A 17284-nucleotide genomic window follows, 5' to 3' on the forward strand; every position below is an offset into this window, starting at 1 on the left:
AAAAGGAGTATAGATCTGGAAGTCTGTGCTTCATGTTGCCTTATGTTTTGTAAGAGCCTGTATCCAGCTAGGGCTTCCCGATAACCCTGATAGCCTATGCATATGGGATGGTGAAGAAGCGACTGTGTTAGCTAGGAGAAGAATGAGAAGGACTGTTGTGGCAGGATGAATGAGAATGTCTGCAGCAGGACAGTAGCAGGACAGAATCTCCTTCTTCCCCTTCCCCCAAAAATCTGAGCCTGAAGGGAAAAATCATGGTTAAAGCTGCGTCTTGGGAGAGCAGTGTAGATGCTACAGCACTGTACTGCCACACACATGGCTTTGAGTGAAGTAGAGTTGTTTGTGTCTGTTATTTCATCATTAGTGACATAGTAATTATGCTGGTTAGAACTGCTAGTACTAAAGCATGTTTTCCTTTCTTCAGTTTTTCCTATATGGAGGGATTGGGGAAATGAGGTCAACAGCTCTGTCTGGCTTTCTCTGTCACTTATTCAGCAAGAGACAAATGGTCCAACAGCCGTAGTAGCGTTCAGTTAATCTGAGTGTCTCTTGGATGTAAAGAGACCAGCTGCTTCTGGCATGGCAGCTCTGGTCAAAGGTAAATAATTGGAGAACTAATTTCCAATGGTTGATAAGGCATGGTTTCCCAACAGGTTCTGTGGCAAAGAATTTCTTCACAAAATCAAAGCTGCCCATCCCAGAGCTTTCTCACATCTGGTAAGTACTGTAATAAGTGTTGGGGATGTGTATCCTTGTATTTCAACCCCCCCCTTTTTTTTTTCATAAAAGATGCTTAATTCAAGAGTTCTTGTTAAATTCTGAAAAGTGTCTTCAATTATGATTATTGCTCTTATCTCCAGAATCACTTTCAGGCCCAAGCAGCAGGGTGCTCATTGATCTTCCTGACACGCTTGTTTTCTGGGGAGATGTTCACCTACTCAGTGGGACTGGGAAGGTTTGAAGAGATATATAACTGAGAGCTGTTCTTAAGAAGCATCATTAGCTCCATGAAAGTGATGTTTTTTCATTAAATGACACAGAGGAGAAGCACCTCTGGAATGTTTTAGATGTGTTGTTGGTTTTATGTTTCTGGCTGTGTTTTGTCAGAGGAGGCCTAATTAATGCCTAATTTTTAGTAAGTACAGCTACATAATTCATCAGTGCTTTTCTAATGAACCAGTATACTTTTAATGAGCTTATTTAGAAATGATTGCAGATGGAACTGTACATGATAAAAATTGACAATAAACAACATGGTGATTTGTAATTCAGTGTCATCCTTGCATCTCAGATAGGAAGAACAGTTTTAAACATTGATCAGAAATGGTGATAGAATTTATATATGCTTTTATAAAGAGAAATGAGAAAAAAGCTTGCAAGAGCTTAAACATCTGTTGGGGTCAAAGAATATGTCTGGAATCTTTTCAAAAGTTGTGAAAATAAAAAAAAATAAACCCCAAACAACTGAAGAAACATAGTGTTGGGGGAAGTGAATATTGGAATTTAAATCTAAAAATACTAAAGAAGAATGGATTAACCCAATATGTTAACAAAACATGTTTTCTTTTTATTGCTGACACAAGTTGTTCTCTGTGCAAAATTTAAAGAAAAGTATTCCTTTCTAGTAGATAATTATAATTTTGTGATGTGATGTGTCAGGTCATGTTGCTGTGTAAAACACATGGGAGGTTTCAGTCTTCTTCACTATAACCTCAACAGCTTGAAAAAATCTCATTACTTTCAAAGAGTAGGAAGTTATGTGTTTATCTGCTTTAGTCCATGATAAAATATTACTCAGTTCTTGCAAATAGTGAATTTATAAAATTGAATTCTTGCATTTATGAAGAGCGGTTTTAGTGCTTAAGAAGAATCCTAGAATTAGAACTGCTTTAGTGGGAAGTTAACAATAACATTTAAACTTGTGAAGATCATTAATTTAACTCTTTTCTTGAAGCTAGTCAGTGGTGCTAACTAACCATTGCTGAAGTCTGTAACCTTCTCTGCTTGAACTGGTTTAAGATCCTGCATGGATTGGTGAAAAGTGCTTTCAACCTTTGGAAAGTTAATTTCACCCTTGGAAGTACAAGATACATATTTCATGTTCTAAAATATGCATATCATATTTTATGGTATGATATATAACAAAAAATTTACTTAATTAAAAAAGCAAAATGTGACAAGTCACTATAGAAATGGTTTGGGGTGGAAGGGCCTTCAAAGGTCATCTAGTCTGACTCCCCTCCAATGAGCAGGGACATCTTCAACTACATCAGGTTGCTCAGAACCACATCCGGCCTGGCCTTGAACACTACCAGGAATGGGGCAGCCACAGCTTCTCTGGGCAACCTGTGCCCGTATTTTACCACCCTCATTGTAAAGAATTTTTTCCTCACATCCAGCCTGAATGTCCCCTCTTTTATTTTAAAACCATTGCCCCTTGTCCTGTCATAACAGGCCCTGCTGAAAAGTCTCACCACATCTTTCTTATAGGCTTCTTTTAAAGGCCCCAATAAATTAACTTGCTTCATCTTCATGAGACAAAGTTAGAATGAAGTGCAAATGAGAGATGTTCATCTTGTATTAAAATATTCCTTCTCAAAGTTGCATTTCTGTCTCCCATGTGATTGCACACGTACATTTCCCTGAGGTAATGGCTTGGAAAACATGTGTCTCTTGTATCCACAGGGAGCTGAGCGATGTGGATTGTGATGGGGCGCTGACACTCCCGGAGTTTTGTGCTGCTTTCCACCTTGTGGTTGCAAGGAAGAATGGTTACCAGCTGCCCAAGACACTGCCGGAAACACTGCTGCCAGAGTACCTCCAAGCAGGTAATGTCTCTGTGGGAGGTCATGTTCCTGCTGCCACCTTAGGAACCCAGTGTGCCTGTAAGACAGGTTTCATGTTCCATCCTGCAGGTAGGATGGCTCTCCAGGTGCTTTCTAATGCATACGTTTTTAATGTTGCTGTAAAAGTAATGTATAAAAGCAAAAAATAGCTATGCAAAGTGTAGCAGTTACCTGCTTCTTTATGTCTGCCTCTTCCCTCAAGTGTGCTTCAGGTGTCGTTATAGCTAAAATGGCAGATGATATCCATAGCAAAGATAATCCAGTGACTCTTCTGATGATTTTTTCCATAAGTATTTGTCTCTTGAAGACGTATTGAAAACGAGACTGGACTACTTTAGAACTTAGTATGCCAGTATATTTTGTTAGATGCAGTACTGGTTTATATCAAAGGTTGATTTTTTTTTTTCTCTTGTAATTTATTTTATGTAATCCACAGATTCTTCTATAAGCAATTTACAGTAATGATGGGGGAATTACAACAATTTGTGTAGTACAGGGATGAATTAATCGGAAATATAACATACGTCGGTAAGAAAGTGCAGTAAGAGACCTGCCCCTTCATTTGTTCTCTTCAGTTATGTCTCTTTTAATTATAAATGAGCATTGAAATACATACTGTTCCATCTAAAAAATGTGCATGACTTTCTAGGGCAAGGAGGATTAATCACAGATGATAATTACAGTGCTAAGGGATAATATTTAAGACCTAATAAAATCTCCATTGAATTTGATGACTCTGAATATATTAAAAGACAGGAAAAGAGCTAATCAAGCTGCTGTTAGGAAAATTAAATGTTCACCCTGTATCAGATTTGTGAAGTAATTTCTGGTGGAGTCATGTTCCTTATAATTCACTATCTTCATACCCAAAGTGAGAAGCTCCTCTAAAACCTGCACTTCCAAGTCGTCTTCTCTTTTAGTCTCTCTAATTACATTCCCTTTTCATAATTACAGCTACCCTTTCCCTCCAGGACCACCACTTTGTTCGCTACTCTTGCGCCTCATGATAATGAGCTTGTAAGCAGGTTCTTTTAGTGTGTCTTCACATCAAGCCTTTTTGGGTAAAACCACAATGGAAATACTTATCTCTAGTTGTAGGGAATTGTAATGTCTATGGGAGGAAAAGCATGGCAAGCTGTGGTTGTTGCCTGGAGGAGTCCTCCATTTCCCTAATTTCCCCCTTTCAGCACTGGGGTCTTAACCATTTCTTCTAGGTAATTGTTTCATGGTGTTGTACGCAACCAAGCATTTCAAGCTGATGTATGTGGAAGAGAGGACTGGTTATTGTGGACACTTTAAATTCCTCAGCTAATATGCTAATTCTGGTCAGCTTGAGGATCTGAAAATGTCTTGTGCTTGTTCTTCTACCTAGTCAGGATTCAAAAATCTGTCATTTGAAAGACTCGCATTAATAAAAAGAACAGCATCCCAACACACTATGAATAGCATAGAGCCTGGTTGTATCAACCTCTGAAATTAAAGCAGTAGTAAGTAGGCAAGTACCTCATACACATGCCTAAAGTCCTGAAATGTCAAGAAACTGTTTTCATGTTTCCATAATAACCCCAATGAGGATTACTGAAAACTGCTTTTCATGAGGTTCGTTAGGTATTAGTTTCAGAATGAGGCAAAATTTGGTTAAAGTGAAATATTTGCATCTGATAAGAGTACTAAAGCTTCAAATAAAGTGACTTGGAGCATAAGACAGAGCATTTAAGAATGATTTAATCTTGCTGTTTTATGGCTCGTTCTGTAAACTGCAAGCACAGGTTCCAGTGCTGTCCTGGCACAGCTTCATTAAAAATCTGACTCACTACCTCCTTTTCTGAAAGTTTTTATTTAAAACTAATTTAGAGAATCTGTAAAGCTATTTGTCCTGTATGTAACCCACTGTATTGTAAGTTAAGAAAGATTGCAAGAGCTTAATTTATGCAGGAAAATTAGATGCTAGTCAGAGACTAGAAATTTGATGTCCAAACTGATTATTCTGCCTTTCAGTATATTTCATGTTGAAGAGCTCAACATGACCTGGCAATGTGCAGTTGCAGCTCAGAAAGCCAAGCGTATGCTGAGCTGCATCAAAAAATGAGTGTGACCAGCAAATTCAGGGAGGTGATTCTCCCTCTCTGTTCTGCTTTCATGAGACCCTACCTGCAATACTGTGTTCAGCTCTGGGGTCCCCAACATAAGAGGGACATGGAGCTGTTGGAGCGAGTTCAGAGGAGGCCACAAAGATGATCGGAGGGCTGGAGCACCTCTGCTATGAAGACAGGCTGAGAGAGTTGGGGTTGTTCAGCCTGGAGAAGGCTCAAGGGGGACCTTAGAGAGCAGCCTTCCAGTACCTAAAGGGGGCCTATGATAGAGCTGGAGAGGGACGTTTCACAAGGGCCTGTAGAGGTAGGACAAGGGGGAATGGCTTTAACTAAAAGAAGGTGGATTTAGACCAGGTAATAGGAAGATGTTCTTCACTGTGGGGGTGGGGAGACATTGGAACAGGTTGATGAGAGAAGCTGTGGCTGCCCCATCCTTGGAAGTATCACAGTATCACAGTATGCTAGAGATTGGAAGGGACCTCAAAAGATCATCTAGTCCAATCCCCCTGCCGGAGCAGGAGCACCTAGATAATGTTACACAGGAATGTGTCCAGGCGGGTTTTGAATGTCTCCAGGGAAGGAGACTCCACAAGCTCCCTGGGCAGCCTGTTCCAGTGTTCCATCACCCTCACTGAGAAGAAGTTTCTTCTCAAGTTTAAGTGGAACCTCTTGTGTTCCAGTTTGTACCCATTATCCCTTGTCCTATCATTGTTTGCCACTGAGTAGAGCCTGGCTCCATGCTCATGACACTCCCCATTTATATATTTATATACACTAATAAGGTCACCCCTCAGTCTCCTCTTCTCTTAACTATAGAGACCCAGCTCCCTCGGTCTTTCCTCATAAGGGAGATGCTCCATTCCCTTAATCATCTTCGTTGCCCTGCGCTGGACTCTCTCCAGCAGGTCCCTGTCCTTCTTGAACTGAGGGGCCCAGAACTGGACACAATATTCCAGATGGGGTCTCACCAGGGCAGAGTAGAGGGGAAGGAGGACCTCTCTCGACCTACTAACCACCCCCCTTCTAATACACCCCAGGATGCCATTGGCCTTCTTGGCCACAAAGGCACAGTGTTGGCTCATGGTCATCCTGTTGTCCACTAGGACCCCCAGGGCCCTCTCCCCTACACTAACAGGTCGTTCCCCAACCTATACTGGAACCTGGGGTTGTTCCTGCCCAGATGCAGGACTCTACACTTTCCCTTGTTATATTTCATCAAGTTATTCCCTGCCCAACTCTCCAGCCTGTCCAGGTCTCGCTGGATGGCAGCACAGCCTTCTGGCGTGTCAGAGGCCAAGGCTTCATGGGGCTTTGAGCAATGTGGTCTAGTGCAAGGTGTCCCTGTCTGTAGTGGGGGGCTTGGAACTAGATGATCTTTCGGGTCTCTTCCAGCTAGTGCAATAGAAGGGACATTCTTGTGAATATTCCCATGAGAAGTTAGAGTTGATTTCCTCTCCCCCGTTTTTATTGTTTTTCCCCTCTTTTTAGTGTCATTCAGGTAAAGATGCTATATACTGCAGCATCTAGTGTTTGGTGTCTTTGGTTTTTGCTTCAATTTTAGTGTATAATGTAGATTCCACTATACTTTTCAGTATTTAGAATGTCAAAAAATTGGAGTAGAAGGTTTGGTGAGTGCCTTCAACATTCCTAGGACAACAAAGTATAAACTATGAGGCCAACTTACTTGATACTGGAATGTGAGGAGGAAAAATCCAAATAAATACTTGTTGTTTGGCAGTAAATGTTTGCTAAGAATCACTTCTCCCAAATTTCACAACTATGCCTGCAACAGAAATACATGCTGACCCTTTCATGACATTGATTTACTCAAAATATAAGACAGATTTTCTTCATGGTGTTTGTCATCTGTGGTGTACAGGTCAGTAGTGATATGCAGAAATGAAGAGCAAATGGTGCTGGAACACATTTTTAAGAAGTGTGTATTAATCAGAGACTTGGCATATCTCTCCCCCCCCCTCTTTTTCCTTCACTTGCAGCTTCTTTGAAGCCCATGTGTGACTGTGCACTATTTGATTCTTATTCTGAGCCATTGCCAGGCAGTCAGCAGACTCGGGACTTCAGTCGGTCAGAGGTAAGGAGACCTGAGTAGAGCAGTTCTCTTGCAGGGCACAGAGGAATAGGCCAGCTTCACAGTGACTGTGGTATGGGTAGCAGCAGATCTGCGAGTCTCTGAGGGGATTTTTAGGAGTCTCCAGGTTTCCCATTAAGCCATCTTGAACCCCTCTCAACAGTTTCTGAAATGTGTGGAAAGGGCTGACACACTTTTTAAAAGATACTCCCACGTAACAGAGTTTGCAGTAGTCATCAGGGGACTCCAGCCTTGCGTGATGTTGGAGCCTGCAGAGAAACGCACCGTACCTGCTTGTGTTCTGTGGGGCTGCCTTTGGTCCTCTGTCATTGGGAGCCAGTGGTGAGGGGCAGAGCCCACGCTGCTCGAGCAGTAGTGTGGCACAAGGATGGTGCACAGGTGAAATACCTCCTGAACTGGGATTGGTCCAAAATGTGAGGCCTCAGGCACAGACATTGTCCTAGTCGGGCACTCCTGATGCTCGTAGCTCTCGAGTGTTTCTTCCATTTACAGTGAATGCTCCATCTGCATACTTGCTCCCCCAGTTTTGGTGACGAGAAGAAAATGTCTTAGCTTGTCCTGATTCCTTGTACTTTGCTTTTTTGGAGGCTGAAACTATTCCGGATTTTGTACAGTATAGACAGGTATAGTTCTGTTCTAAGCAATTCAGTCTTCATTTTAATATCCAGCCTTTTCATAGTGTAAGGAGTTACCATGCAAGGGTCTAGGTAATAATTGTAAGGAGCTGGGAAGAATGTTTTGAGGGAAGAATGTGGATCCACCATAGCAGTATTGCAACAGATACCATACTTATAATGGAAGACTGTGGCAAGCAAAGCTATATTGAGAAGAGTTTATCACTGAGGTTAAAACTTGAAACTTCAAAGATCCTGTATAGCTGAACTAAACATGGCCACTGAGTTGTACCTGGATGTTGCTGCTCTGTATATATACACTGTGGGATTTATGGGTTTAGTACTTAAGTCGATCAAATGGTAGACTGACTGCAAGAATGGGCCCTTCTGATGCTGCTTACAAGTTAAAAAGATATAATTTATAATTAAATTATATTAAAATAGATCTAAACATATAATTATGCATCTTTTTCCGAATAATTATAAAGCTTCAGTTTGTGTAACTTCTTGAGTTCAGAATCTGCTGCAGTATCTCTGTGGCCTAGGGAGCTTTTGTTTTTTTTTTGTTTTTTTTTTTTTTTGTTAGGATACTGCTTTCACAAGTGTCTACCCATATATGCAAATTGGTCTTTGACTATTGCAGAGTTGTGAGGAAATTTGCTCCTTAGTAGCGCAGGACTGCGAGATTAGAAAGTTCTTTTATATATTTCAGAAGGCTTAGAAATCTTGCTTTCAGAGTTACCTTGTGTTTCTTAGAAATAAAATATCATTTCAGTAACCTAACCAGTACAATTTTATAATCTTATTAAATGTCTGGTTTTTAGGCTTGCTGTTGTTTGTGGTCCTTAAATGTATGTGCAGAGTAAGGATAAATCTAGAAGGAGATGATTTCCTGAGAAATGAAATTGTATGGTTTTTTGATTTTTAAATTTTTCTGCTGCAGTGGAGATGATAATAATAGGAATGTTACAGTAATAATTAAAGATGTAGAAGGTATACAGCACAAAATGTAAAAAAACCCAAACAAGCAACAAATCCCATTTTATGTTTAATTTTTAATTCAATTTTCAATAGTTAAGCTTTCAGACCTCCTCTGCCTTATCCCTGAGCTCTCCTCCTGAGACATTCTTACCATAAGTGCCAATAATTTGTAGATTACTATGCTGCCTTTGCAGTCAGATAATGTTCTTGGGGGAATAGCTGGATTTTCTGTTCAATTCCTAGGTTCTGCAGGGTGGCAGGATGTTCTGCAAAATCAGAGTTTTTTGTGGCTAGGTTGAAAATGAAGAACCTGCAGTATGATTGCCTGCTGGCTAAGCACAGACAGTAGTTCCTGTCTATCTCACAACTGTTTGACTAGGTTTGTTCCATTTCTTCACTATCTGGGCCCTAGAAATACAGGACAAAGTTCTTTGTTTCAAGGCCTTGTTATTTTGCTCCTTGTTATCCAAGATTAATGGACTAGAAGATCTTTTCTCAAAACTGTTTTGAGAATGACTCGACTTAAGTTTTTCTGTTTTGTTCAACTGATATTTTTATGTTCAGAATTAATACGTGGAATGAGTATCATTTAGCAGATCAATAATTCATCTCCCTCTGTGTTAAGTGCAGTAATTCACTGCTGGAATTTAATTTGTAGCTTGGCTACTTGGAGAAATATAGTTTAGATACTTGATCACTACATTAAAAATATATATTATCAATGCAATCAGTTATCCATTATCTCCATGTTTCTTTTCACCTATCATCTATTCAGGCTGTTTCATTTCATTTCAGAAGACCATTTTTACTGTGACTGCTTCACTACGGTTCTGCAGTACAGTAAGAACAGTTGTTGAATGCATCCATAAAGAAAATAATAGCAGGAGACGGGTCACCTGAACGCTAGGCTTCGTTAAACTCACAAAACACGCAAAGACTGCTGATGTTATGCTCAGGAATGACAAGGGTGACTACATTTTCTTGACCAAGGAGGTTTTGTCGTCCCATTTGTTTTTTTCTCAAGTTTTTGTCTCCCACTCTGGTTCTGGTCCTCTTTTTCTTTTCTTTTTTTTTTCCCTCTATTCTTTTGGCTCTTTTCTACAAGCTTCCTCACTGCCAAAAGCTTAAAGATAAAACACAGTATTTCACACTATATGCATATAACAACTGGCTGGGGTTGCTCTAAGCTCCCTCAGAAATATCATGTTCACAGTTCACTGAAAGTTGTGAAAGTCATTCTGTTGATTCAAGCATTTACTGAATTAGGCCTTTAGTCTGAGTGTCAGGGCTAGTTGTGGATGTGAACTGTTTTGTCCATACATTTTCAGAGTCCTCAAGCCGTATTTTTGCTGTGTTGCTTCCTCAGAAACATGCAACTTCATAAAACAGATCTCATAGATGTTTACTCTGGACTTCACCTTCTTGAATTACTGACTTGAGTTTTTTTTGTTTGGTTGGTTTTGGTTTTTTTTTTTGATTTTTTTTGTTTTTTTGTTTAATGTCTACAAAATCTGTTTCTCAATTTTTTTAGGCCCAACCTCTTCCCTGGGAACAAAACCAGCATCATTTAATATTTAGAGAAGCTTGAGGTTTATGATGTTTGCTTTATGGCTGTTTTGGTTGCAGAGTGAATCCTTGTTCTTAGAGGTAATGGAGGTAGAATTTGTTCCTGGTTCCATTTTGCGAGTTAGGCAGCAGAAGTTACAAGAACAACAAATGCCTGTAAGTCACTACTGAAATAAAGAAAAATTAAGGAATAAGACTGGGGAGAAGTTCCCCGTTTTCCTATCAGAGGCCTGAATGGGCCTTCAGCAGACATGCTAATGAAATTTTTTTTTCCCACCTCAATGACTGCATGTTGAAAGAAAAGAGTAGTTGAAGGATTGGCCACCTCAGCCTGGAAGGCATTAAATGCAGAACTACTGGGTTCTGGAGTTTTGTCTAGGGAGACTGGATTTTGGGAAGGGGCTAGAGAAGGTTTCCTCAACCCTAACATGGATGTGACATCTGAGGAGAAAACACAGAATGACATTTCTCTTTTGGGAGAAGTTTCTCCTTGCATATAGTCCTTAACTCCTTGTAATTCATTGTGGAAGTGCTTCGCTAACTAATTTCAGGTATGGAACTGCTGTACTTTAAAAAGCAAAGTTATATTGTCTTTCTGTAGGTTCTCTATGCTTCTTCAATGTGACAAAGCAAATCATGGTGCAAAAGAGATTATCACCTTTATTTGTGTTAGCCTGTATTCATAAATATTTGACTGTGGAAATGTGTGAGCTCTACCAGTCAGTATAATAAACAGATCTTCTTTCTTTAAGAAGACATCAGCTGAAGAGGTACCTGATAACTCTGCCCTGTTACAAGATGGAAAGAAAGATGACAAAGAAGGTATTCTAATAAATATATTTTTTTCCCCATTAAGAGTTAAATTCTGTGTGTTTTTAGTAATCCCATATATTTGCTGACAGAAGCAATGGTATGTTTAATTTCTAACATGGCTATGTGTTTCTGTAGGTTAAAGAGACAACTTATTGGTAGCAGCTGAGTTGAAGATGAATGAATGGGTTTGCTTCAAAATTGGTTTTATCATATAACAATGATATGAAATGCACCTTCTAAAATAAGTCTAGTCTGAAGGCAATTAATGCTGCAATTTTTATTTTAACAAAGTTGTAATTGTTGTTATCAGGAATTTTGTAAGAGTTCCAAACAGTGTGCCAAGTCTTGGATTCCCCCTTCTGCAGGAAATAGCGACACCTAAAAATTAGATTTTATTCCTATTAAAAAAAAAACCAAACACAAACCAACAAAAGAAAAAAAACAAACCTAACAAAACCCCCCAAACAAACAAAAACCCACAGAAAAAAAAACCAAACCAACCAACCAACCAAAAAAAAAAACCAAACCCAAAACCAAAAAAAACCAAACCCCACCAACCTATATTTTCTTTCAAAACAAAAGTTTTGGACAAACTGGATTGAATATACTTGATTAATTTAATTCACTTAAAATCCATCAGCAACAAGCCATGTGAAATTGAAGTGATCTGTTCAACTCAGTAGCTTCCAGGGCTTACAGAATTGTCAGTGGATCATCATGCAATGAATTCATTCCCTTTTACATTTTCTTTAGCTAACGTTTCAGGTTCTCACTTGCTGTCCCTCAGTTGTGCAAACAAAACAGTTGTGGGTATTTTGTTGCCTGATTCTCAGAACTGTAGATTATACATTAAATTTAAAAAAACAAATAAATAAAATTTTGACCTCCCAGTTGTCCGCATGTTAAGTTTGCATCAGAGCTGTGAGACCAGGTAGTCCACATTCCTAAACCACCTCCACATTCAAGTGTGACAATGTTTGTCAGAGTCCCAGTGTCCCTGGTTCAAAGAAGGGTTGTCAGAGTTGATGGGTGTTTGTAAAACATTTTGACAAATCAAGGTATTTCAAGAAAGTAATGTTTTCTTGACAAGGTTTGTTTTGTTGTAAAATTCATAATGAACCAGAGCAGGACTTGGAACCTTGAAGGTTTTTGCCTTGAAGAGTCTAAGGAAGGCTTACTTTTTCTTATGGGAAATTTTTTTCTTCCCTGTTTAGGTGAAAAACTTTTGTTTTTCATAGCCGACATGTTAAGTCAGATGAGAACCTGTTTTGGTACATGCAGTCCTTCAGGGCTGAAGATTTGCTGTATCTGTGACACAGATTCCTACCTTTCCAGGCAAAGAACAAGTACTCTTGTTATACCATTTATTGCTATTCTGACAAATACAAGAGCAGATTGCTCCCCTGACTGAGGAAATGTCCCCAGAAGCCAAGAACCTGTAGTTCAGAACTGTAGAGGTGAAGTCTTCTGCATTTTCAAAACTGTACATGTCAATTAGCTCCACTGTCAGGTTATAATGCAGTTAAATGTGGAAGATAATGTAAACAGAATTGCGTCACAAGAACCAGACTTTTCCCATGTGTTTTATTTGATAAAGGCAGATGAAGATGAGGGACTTCAGTCCAAGTGGTCATTTATAATACTGTGGATTACAGTACTAAAAATACGCTATAGTGAATTAAGGACACCTGAGTAAAGTAATTAAAAAAGGGTGTGTAGGCATCAGTGCAAGGGATTTCCTAAATTTCCTAAATTTCGACCCCAGCTCTCTTGGTGCCCTGTGAGATTCCTGGCTGGTGAGCTGCCAAGAACAGCCAGTCCTTCCCGTGCCTTGGCTTTCCAGGTTTGTAACCTGGGAGAGATGAGTCCCAGCTCTACCAAGTGTCCCCAGCTTCTGCCTCTGTGAGAGTGTTCCATCTCGAAAATAGAAATCATCCTTGATTTTAGGCACGCAAACCCCCAAATTCTCAAAATTTGAGATTATTTGAACACTTTGGCATAGGCCTTTCTGTTCCTGACTTTTGTACGCTTAAAATTGTTACTTTTTTAAGTGCTTGGGTGTTCTGAGGGTATTTGGCTACTTTTCAAGTATGTTTGGTGCTATTAGATGTTCTAATACTGGTTTAGATGCTCCTTTCTCTGAGCTGATACCTGTATATTTTACCTGCACATACTTAAAGTAATTCTCATTGTTTTGCTTTTTTCATTAAGCTCTTAAAGTCAACACTGCTCTCAAAACCATACCAAAGGAATTTCAGCACTTGACTGTGAAAACAGGTAAGAAGAAAAAGATTTCTTGTGTTACTTCCATTAGAATTTTGATAAAATATTTTTATATCACAGCCTAAATTAGTGTAATTTGATTCATTTTATTAAGGTAATTTTGCTTTTATACTATTTTACTGCTGAAATGAGCTTCTACTTCAGAATGACTACTACGTGCAAGATAAATATTGAATACTACTTCAGAATGTCAGAGGCTTTCTTGTTTCCTTTGTGTTCTTCATGTATGGGAAATATTTATAACATAGTATTTTTTAAGGAGTCTGAAGCTTTTCTGTGCTACAAAGAATATGCAAGAGCATGAATGTCATACTTGGTAAGACTTCTAAAGTGCAGAATAACTATGCAGTGTTTCAATAACCAGTCTGAGATGGTCTGGGTTTTTTTTGTGAGAACTGAGCATTCATATTTTCTGTCAAGAAGTTTAAGGGTAACACCGACATTGAGGCATTTACAGCACTGATGCAGGCTTTTGATTTGGAGGGGATGTTTCTATGTTGAAACTGTCCCCGAATTTTCTTTCTCCAACTCCAGCATACACTCCTTGTTCCTATCGTACTGTAAAATGTTATTTCTGGAACAGCATATGACAGAATTACTTAGCTGCTCCAGAAACTTTGAGTGCGTTCAGTTCAGTTCATCAGACCTCCCTTGCCTTTGTCATTGTTAATCTCTCTTAGAGTGGTAAGAGTGTTCACAAGCCCTCCCTGCTCCCAGTCAAGCTAAAATCTGGACTTGCTTTCTTTTTCCTTTGCATAAATGTTTTTACTTGTAAAGATATCCTTGATGAAGGAAACTGACCCCACATGCCTGTCACAGCAGTTTTGTCTTATAGTTCGATTTCTTCATGACTGCTCCACAGCTGCATGCCTCATTTCCCAACTCTTTTTTTTTTTCCCTGGCTTCTTCCCAAACACTTGGCAGTTGCCAGATTTGTTATCTTCAGCTCCTATTCTCAAATGATTGCTGCTTCTCCTTCACACACACACTCTTACACTTCCTTCTCAGGAGGAGAGGAGGGTGGTTGTTAAGACTTTCAGTTCTGTTCTCCTTCCCCCCACAGTTGTACCCAGAGCACCCTGGGGAGTTTTATTTTCAGTTCAGCAATTCCATTTTAAATTCACTGAAGGAAAAAAAAAACCAAACCGTACTATTACCAGAACATCTCCTTTGCCACCAACTTCTTTTCCCCATGTCCTTTATTTCCTAGTCAGGGAGGTCATCCCAATGCTTGTATGCTCCTCCAGCAGTGTCGCTGTGTTTCTGTACCAATGGAGATGGTGGCAGAGTTTCACCCCATCATCATGACTTCCATCACTGTAGGGGTTTCACCCTTGGTGTCCTGCATATTGAGGGTTTGAGCAAGCACATTCACAGGCTACGTGATGCAGTTGATGTTAGGAGTAAAAATGGTTATTCATCCAATGGGCCCGATACAGCACAGTAATTGAGGGGCTATTTCAGAATTGGTCACCATTCTGAAAGGTCATTGTCATCATCATTGTCATCATTCACCCACTTTCAGGATAAAACTCAGTTGGGATGAAGCAGGAGAAATTTTACATCCTTCTTTGGTTATTCATTTGGACTGTTTATATAAATGATGTAATTTATGCAGAGATGATACTGTCATGCTTCATTATGAGAGTTTTCTTTGCCATCTGGAGGACTAGAAGTTTGAAATCAGTAAAACCTTTGTATGCTCAGCATCTCCAAATATCTGGCCAGTTTATTTAGGCTCCTAAGTGCAAGATCGTTGTTGGCCTTATACTATTAAAGGGTTGAGTTCCAAATTTGCAAGAGTTTAGGTTGTAGCTTTCTGCCTAGGCCACCACTAAGAGTTGAGTCAGTGGAGGGGATTTAGACTAGTGAGGAATTCTTTGGGATTTTTTTTTTTCTTAGCCATGTGGCATATTTGTACTTTTTATGGTAAGATTTTCCACCAGATCTTCAGCCTGTAAAGCAAGGTGGCACCAGCTGAGTGTAACGTATTAGGCTACAGATGAAAGTACTGAATAAGCATCCTTTGGAATGTTAAAATGAAGTTGCATTGGAAGAGGGGTGTGGGAGCAGTTAAACACCCAAAACTGGAAACTTCACACTCTCCTGTGATTCACACTCTTCTGTGAATAAATAAATAAGAGTTCATGATCATCTATGCCTTTAATTATAGCAGACCAAGCTGTTCATTTCATCAGGCTCTACAATTCCAGGAATCTTACAAACTTCTAAGTAATGTAATTAATTTTCTCAACAGCTTTAACTTTTTATCAGTTCCATGTAAGTTAGGCTTATGTATCCATAGCTGTTGAAATATGGAAGACTCATGAGCTGAATAGTTTTGTATCATCTTGAATGATTATGTCGTGTATGTGAATAAACCAAACACAAAGTCCGCACAGACCGAGTGTACCGAAGTAACTGCATGTTTATGGAAATTCTGCCAAGGTGATTTGCATGTCCTAATAATGAGCTACCTTCTTTACAGTATTTTTTTATAGTATATTGAAAGGTAAAGCTGAGTCTGGGTGTTGCTTATTGTAGCCTTGGAGATCCTGATTTTTCAAAAGCTTAAAAGAAAATCCTTGGCAGTAGTATTCTATTGCTATCATTTTTTATTAGTAGTCATTTTGGGATTCTCTTTTCTTTGTGTGCTTTCCTGTTTACCTCGACAAGATGTCCTTGGAGAGTTAGAATGTCAGTTCTACCAGGAGGTTTTTAGAGGAAAGGCTTTCTAAAAGAAGTATGAAGAGAATTACTGTCTCCATAAAAGAAGGAAAACTTGAAGGCTCTTAAACATTGCTTAGCTTGTAAAGGATTTATGCTTCCTATTTCTAAGTGGCATATATTTAATAATTGTGCATGTAATTAAATAATCAGCAATTTCAGCATTGGAGAAAGTGGGTCATATGGCTGTAGGGAAGCTGTGTCTAAAGTTGTATTCTGGGAGTTTGATAGGGAGAAGGATTATCACCACTGCGTATTTTAATAATAATTCCCTCTCTCTGCTTTAGTTGCCAGGAAGAGTTTGTTGCACAGGCATCTGGAATGACTGCGCGCCAGTTTGGTGGTGACAGTAATCTACTAGAACTTGGTTTATAAGTGGTCCTTTATGTCACTGCCAGCTGCATTTGGGTTTATTCCATCGAAAGCACCAACTAGCAGTGCGTGACCTTAAAAGCGGTTTCTGTTATGAAGAAACTCTGTGGCTGTACATGTGCCATATGCTGCTGCTTGTCTTCTGTGAGCTTAAAGCCTCCTGTGGAGGGTCTATGCAGTAGTACAATGAAAGCTATTAAAAAGTCAGTATTTGCCAGAGGCTACCACAGGTAGCTTCTGCTTCGTGTTTTGAAGGATATGCCGTATTTCAGGTAGTGCTGTATAGTAGCTGGTGATAAACATCTGACTTGGAAGTAGGCATATATCTGAAGGAAGCTAGAAAATCTGAGAATTATGGTTTGGTTGGTTGGTTGGTTTGTTTTTTTTTCTCCAACCTACTTGGTTCTCTTTAAGTGTTGTAGCTTAATTGGGAGAATCATAAGAAAAGTACAGAGATTCACTTTGTATGTGCATTGGGATCATTGGTACTACTGTAGTACTTTGAGGATATTGCAGTGGGCTGAATGTGAAAGCAATCACAGATACGTTTTCTCAAAATGATCTGATGTTAGCAAAAGTCACAAAAAGACAATGTAAACCAAGGAACAGCCTCAAGGAATTACCCAGAGAAGATAATCAGCACTGTCATTTTCCTATTATGTGAAACCTGTGTGTGGCAGCATGTTTGGAATTCATCCACATAAAAGAAACTGATTTTTACATTGATAGAAATGTGGTTTATCAACACTTAGCCTGTAAAGCTTTCTACCTTCAAGTATCTTTCCTTCCAAACATCAAAGTAGTCTCAACCTGATGTGTTAATTTATTTTTATGGATGATAAGATGCATGTTTATACTAAAGTATTTAGGAAGAGCATA

The 17284-nt window shown here is 39.3% G+C and overlaps 1 protein-coding gene across 1 annotated transcript in view; it reads left to right on the plus strand.

Annotated features, from left to right (window-relative positions):
- REPS2 (RALBP1 associated Eps domain containing 2) overlaps positions 1 to 17284 on the plus strand; it is a 100499-nt gene that overhangs the window by 47071 nt on the left and 36144 nt on the right. Inside the window, exons 8-12 of the mRNA XM_057419438.1 lie at positions 654 to 717; positions 2686 to 2828; positions 6937 to 7031; positions 10963 to 11032; positions 13235 to 13300. Of these exons, the coding sequence (XP_057275421.1) occupies positions 654 to 717; positions 2686 to 2828; positions 6937 to 7031; positions 10963 to 11032; positions 13235 to 13300 (438 nt within the window). The remainder of the gene's footprint in view (positions 1 to 653; positions 718 to 2685; positions 2829 to 6936; positions 7032 to 10962; positions 11033 to 13234; positions 13301 to 17284) is intronic.

Source organism: Pezoporus wallicus, unplaced genomic scaffold (assembly GCF_028554395.1).
Source record: "Pezoporus wallicus isolate ANWC-B61680 ecotype Strahan unplaced genomic scaffold, APGP_CSIRO_Pwel_v1 contig_5767, whole genome shotgun sequence".
Taxonomy (NCBI): domain Eukaryota; kingdom Metazoa; phylum Chordata; class Aves; order Psittaciformes; family Psittacidae; genus Pezoporus; species Pezoporus wallicus.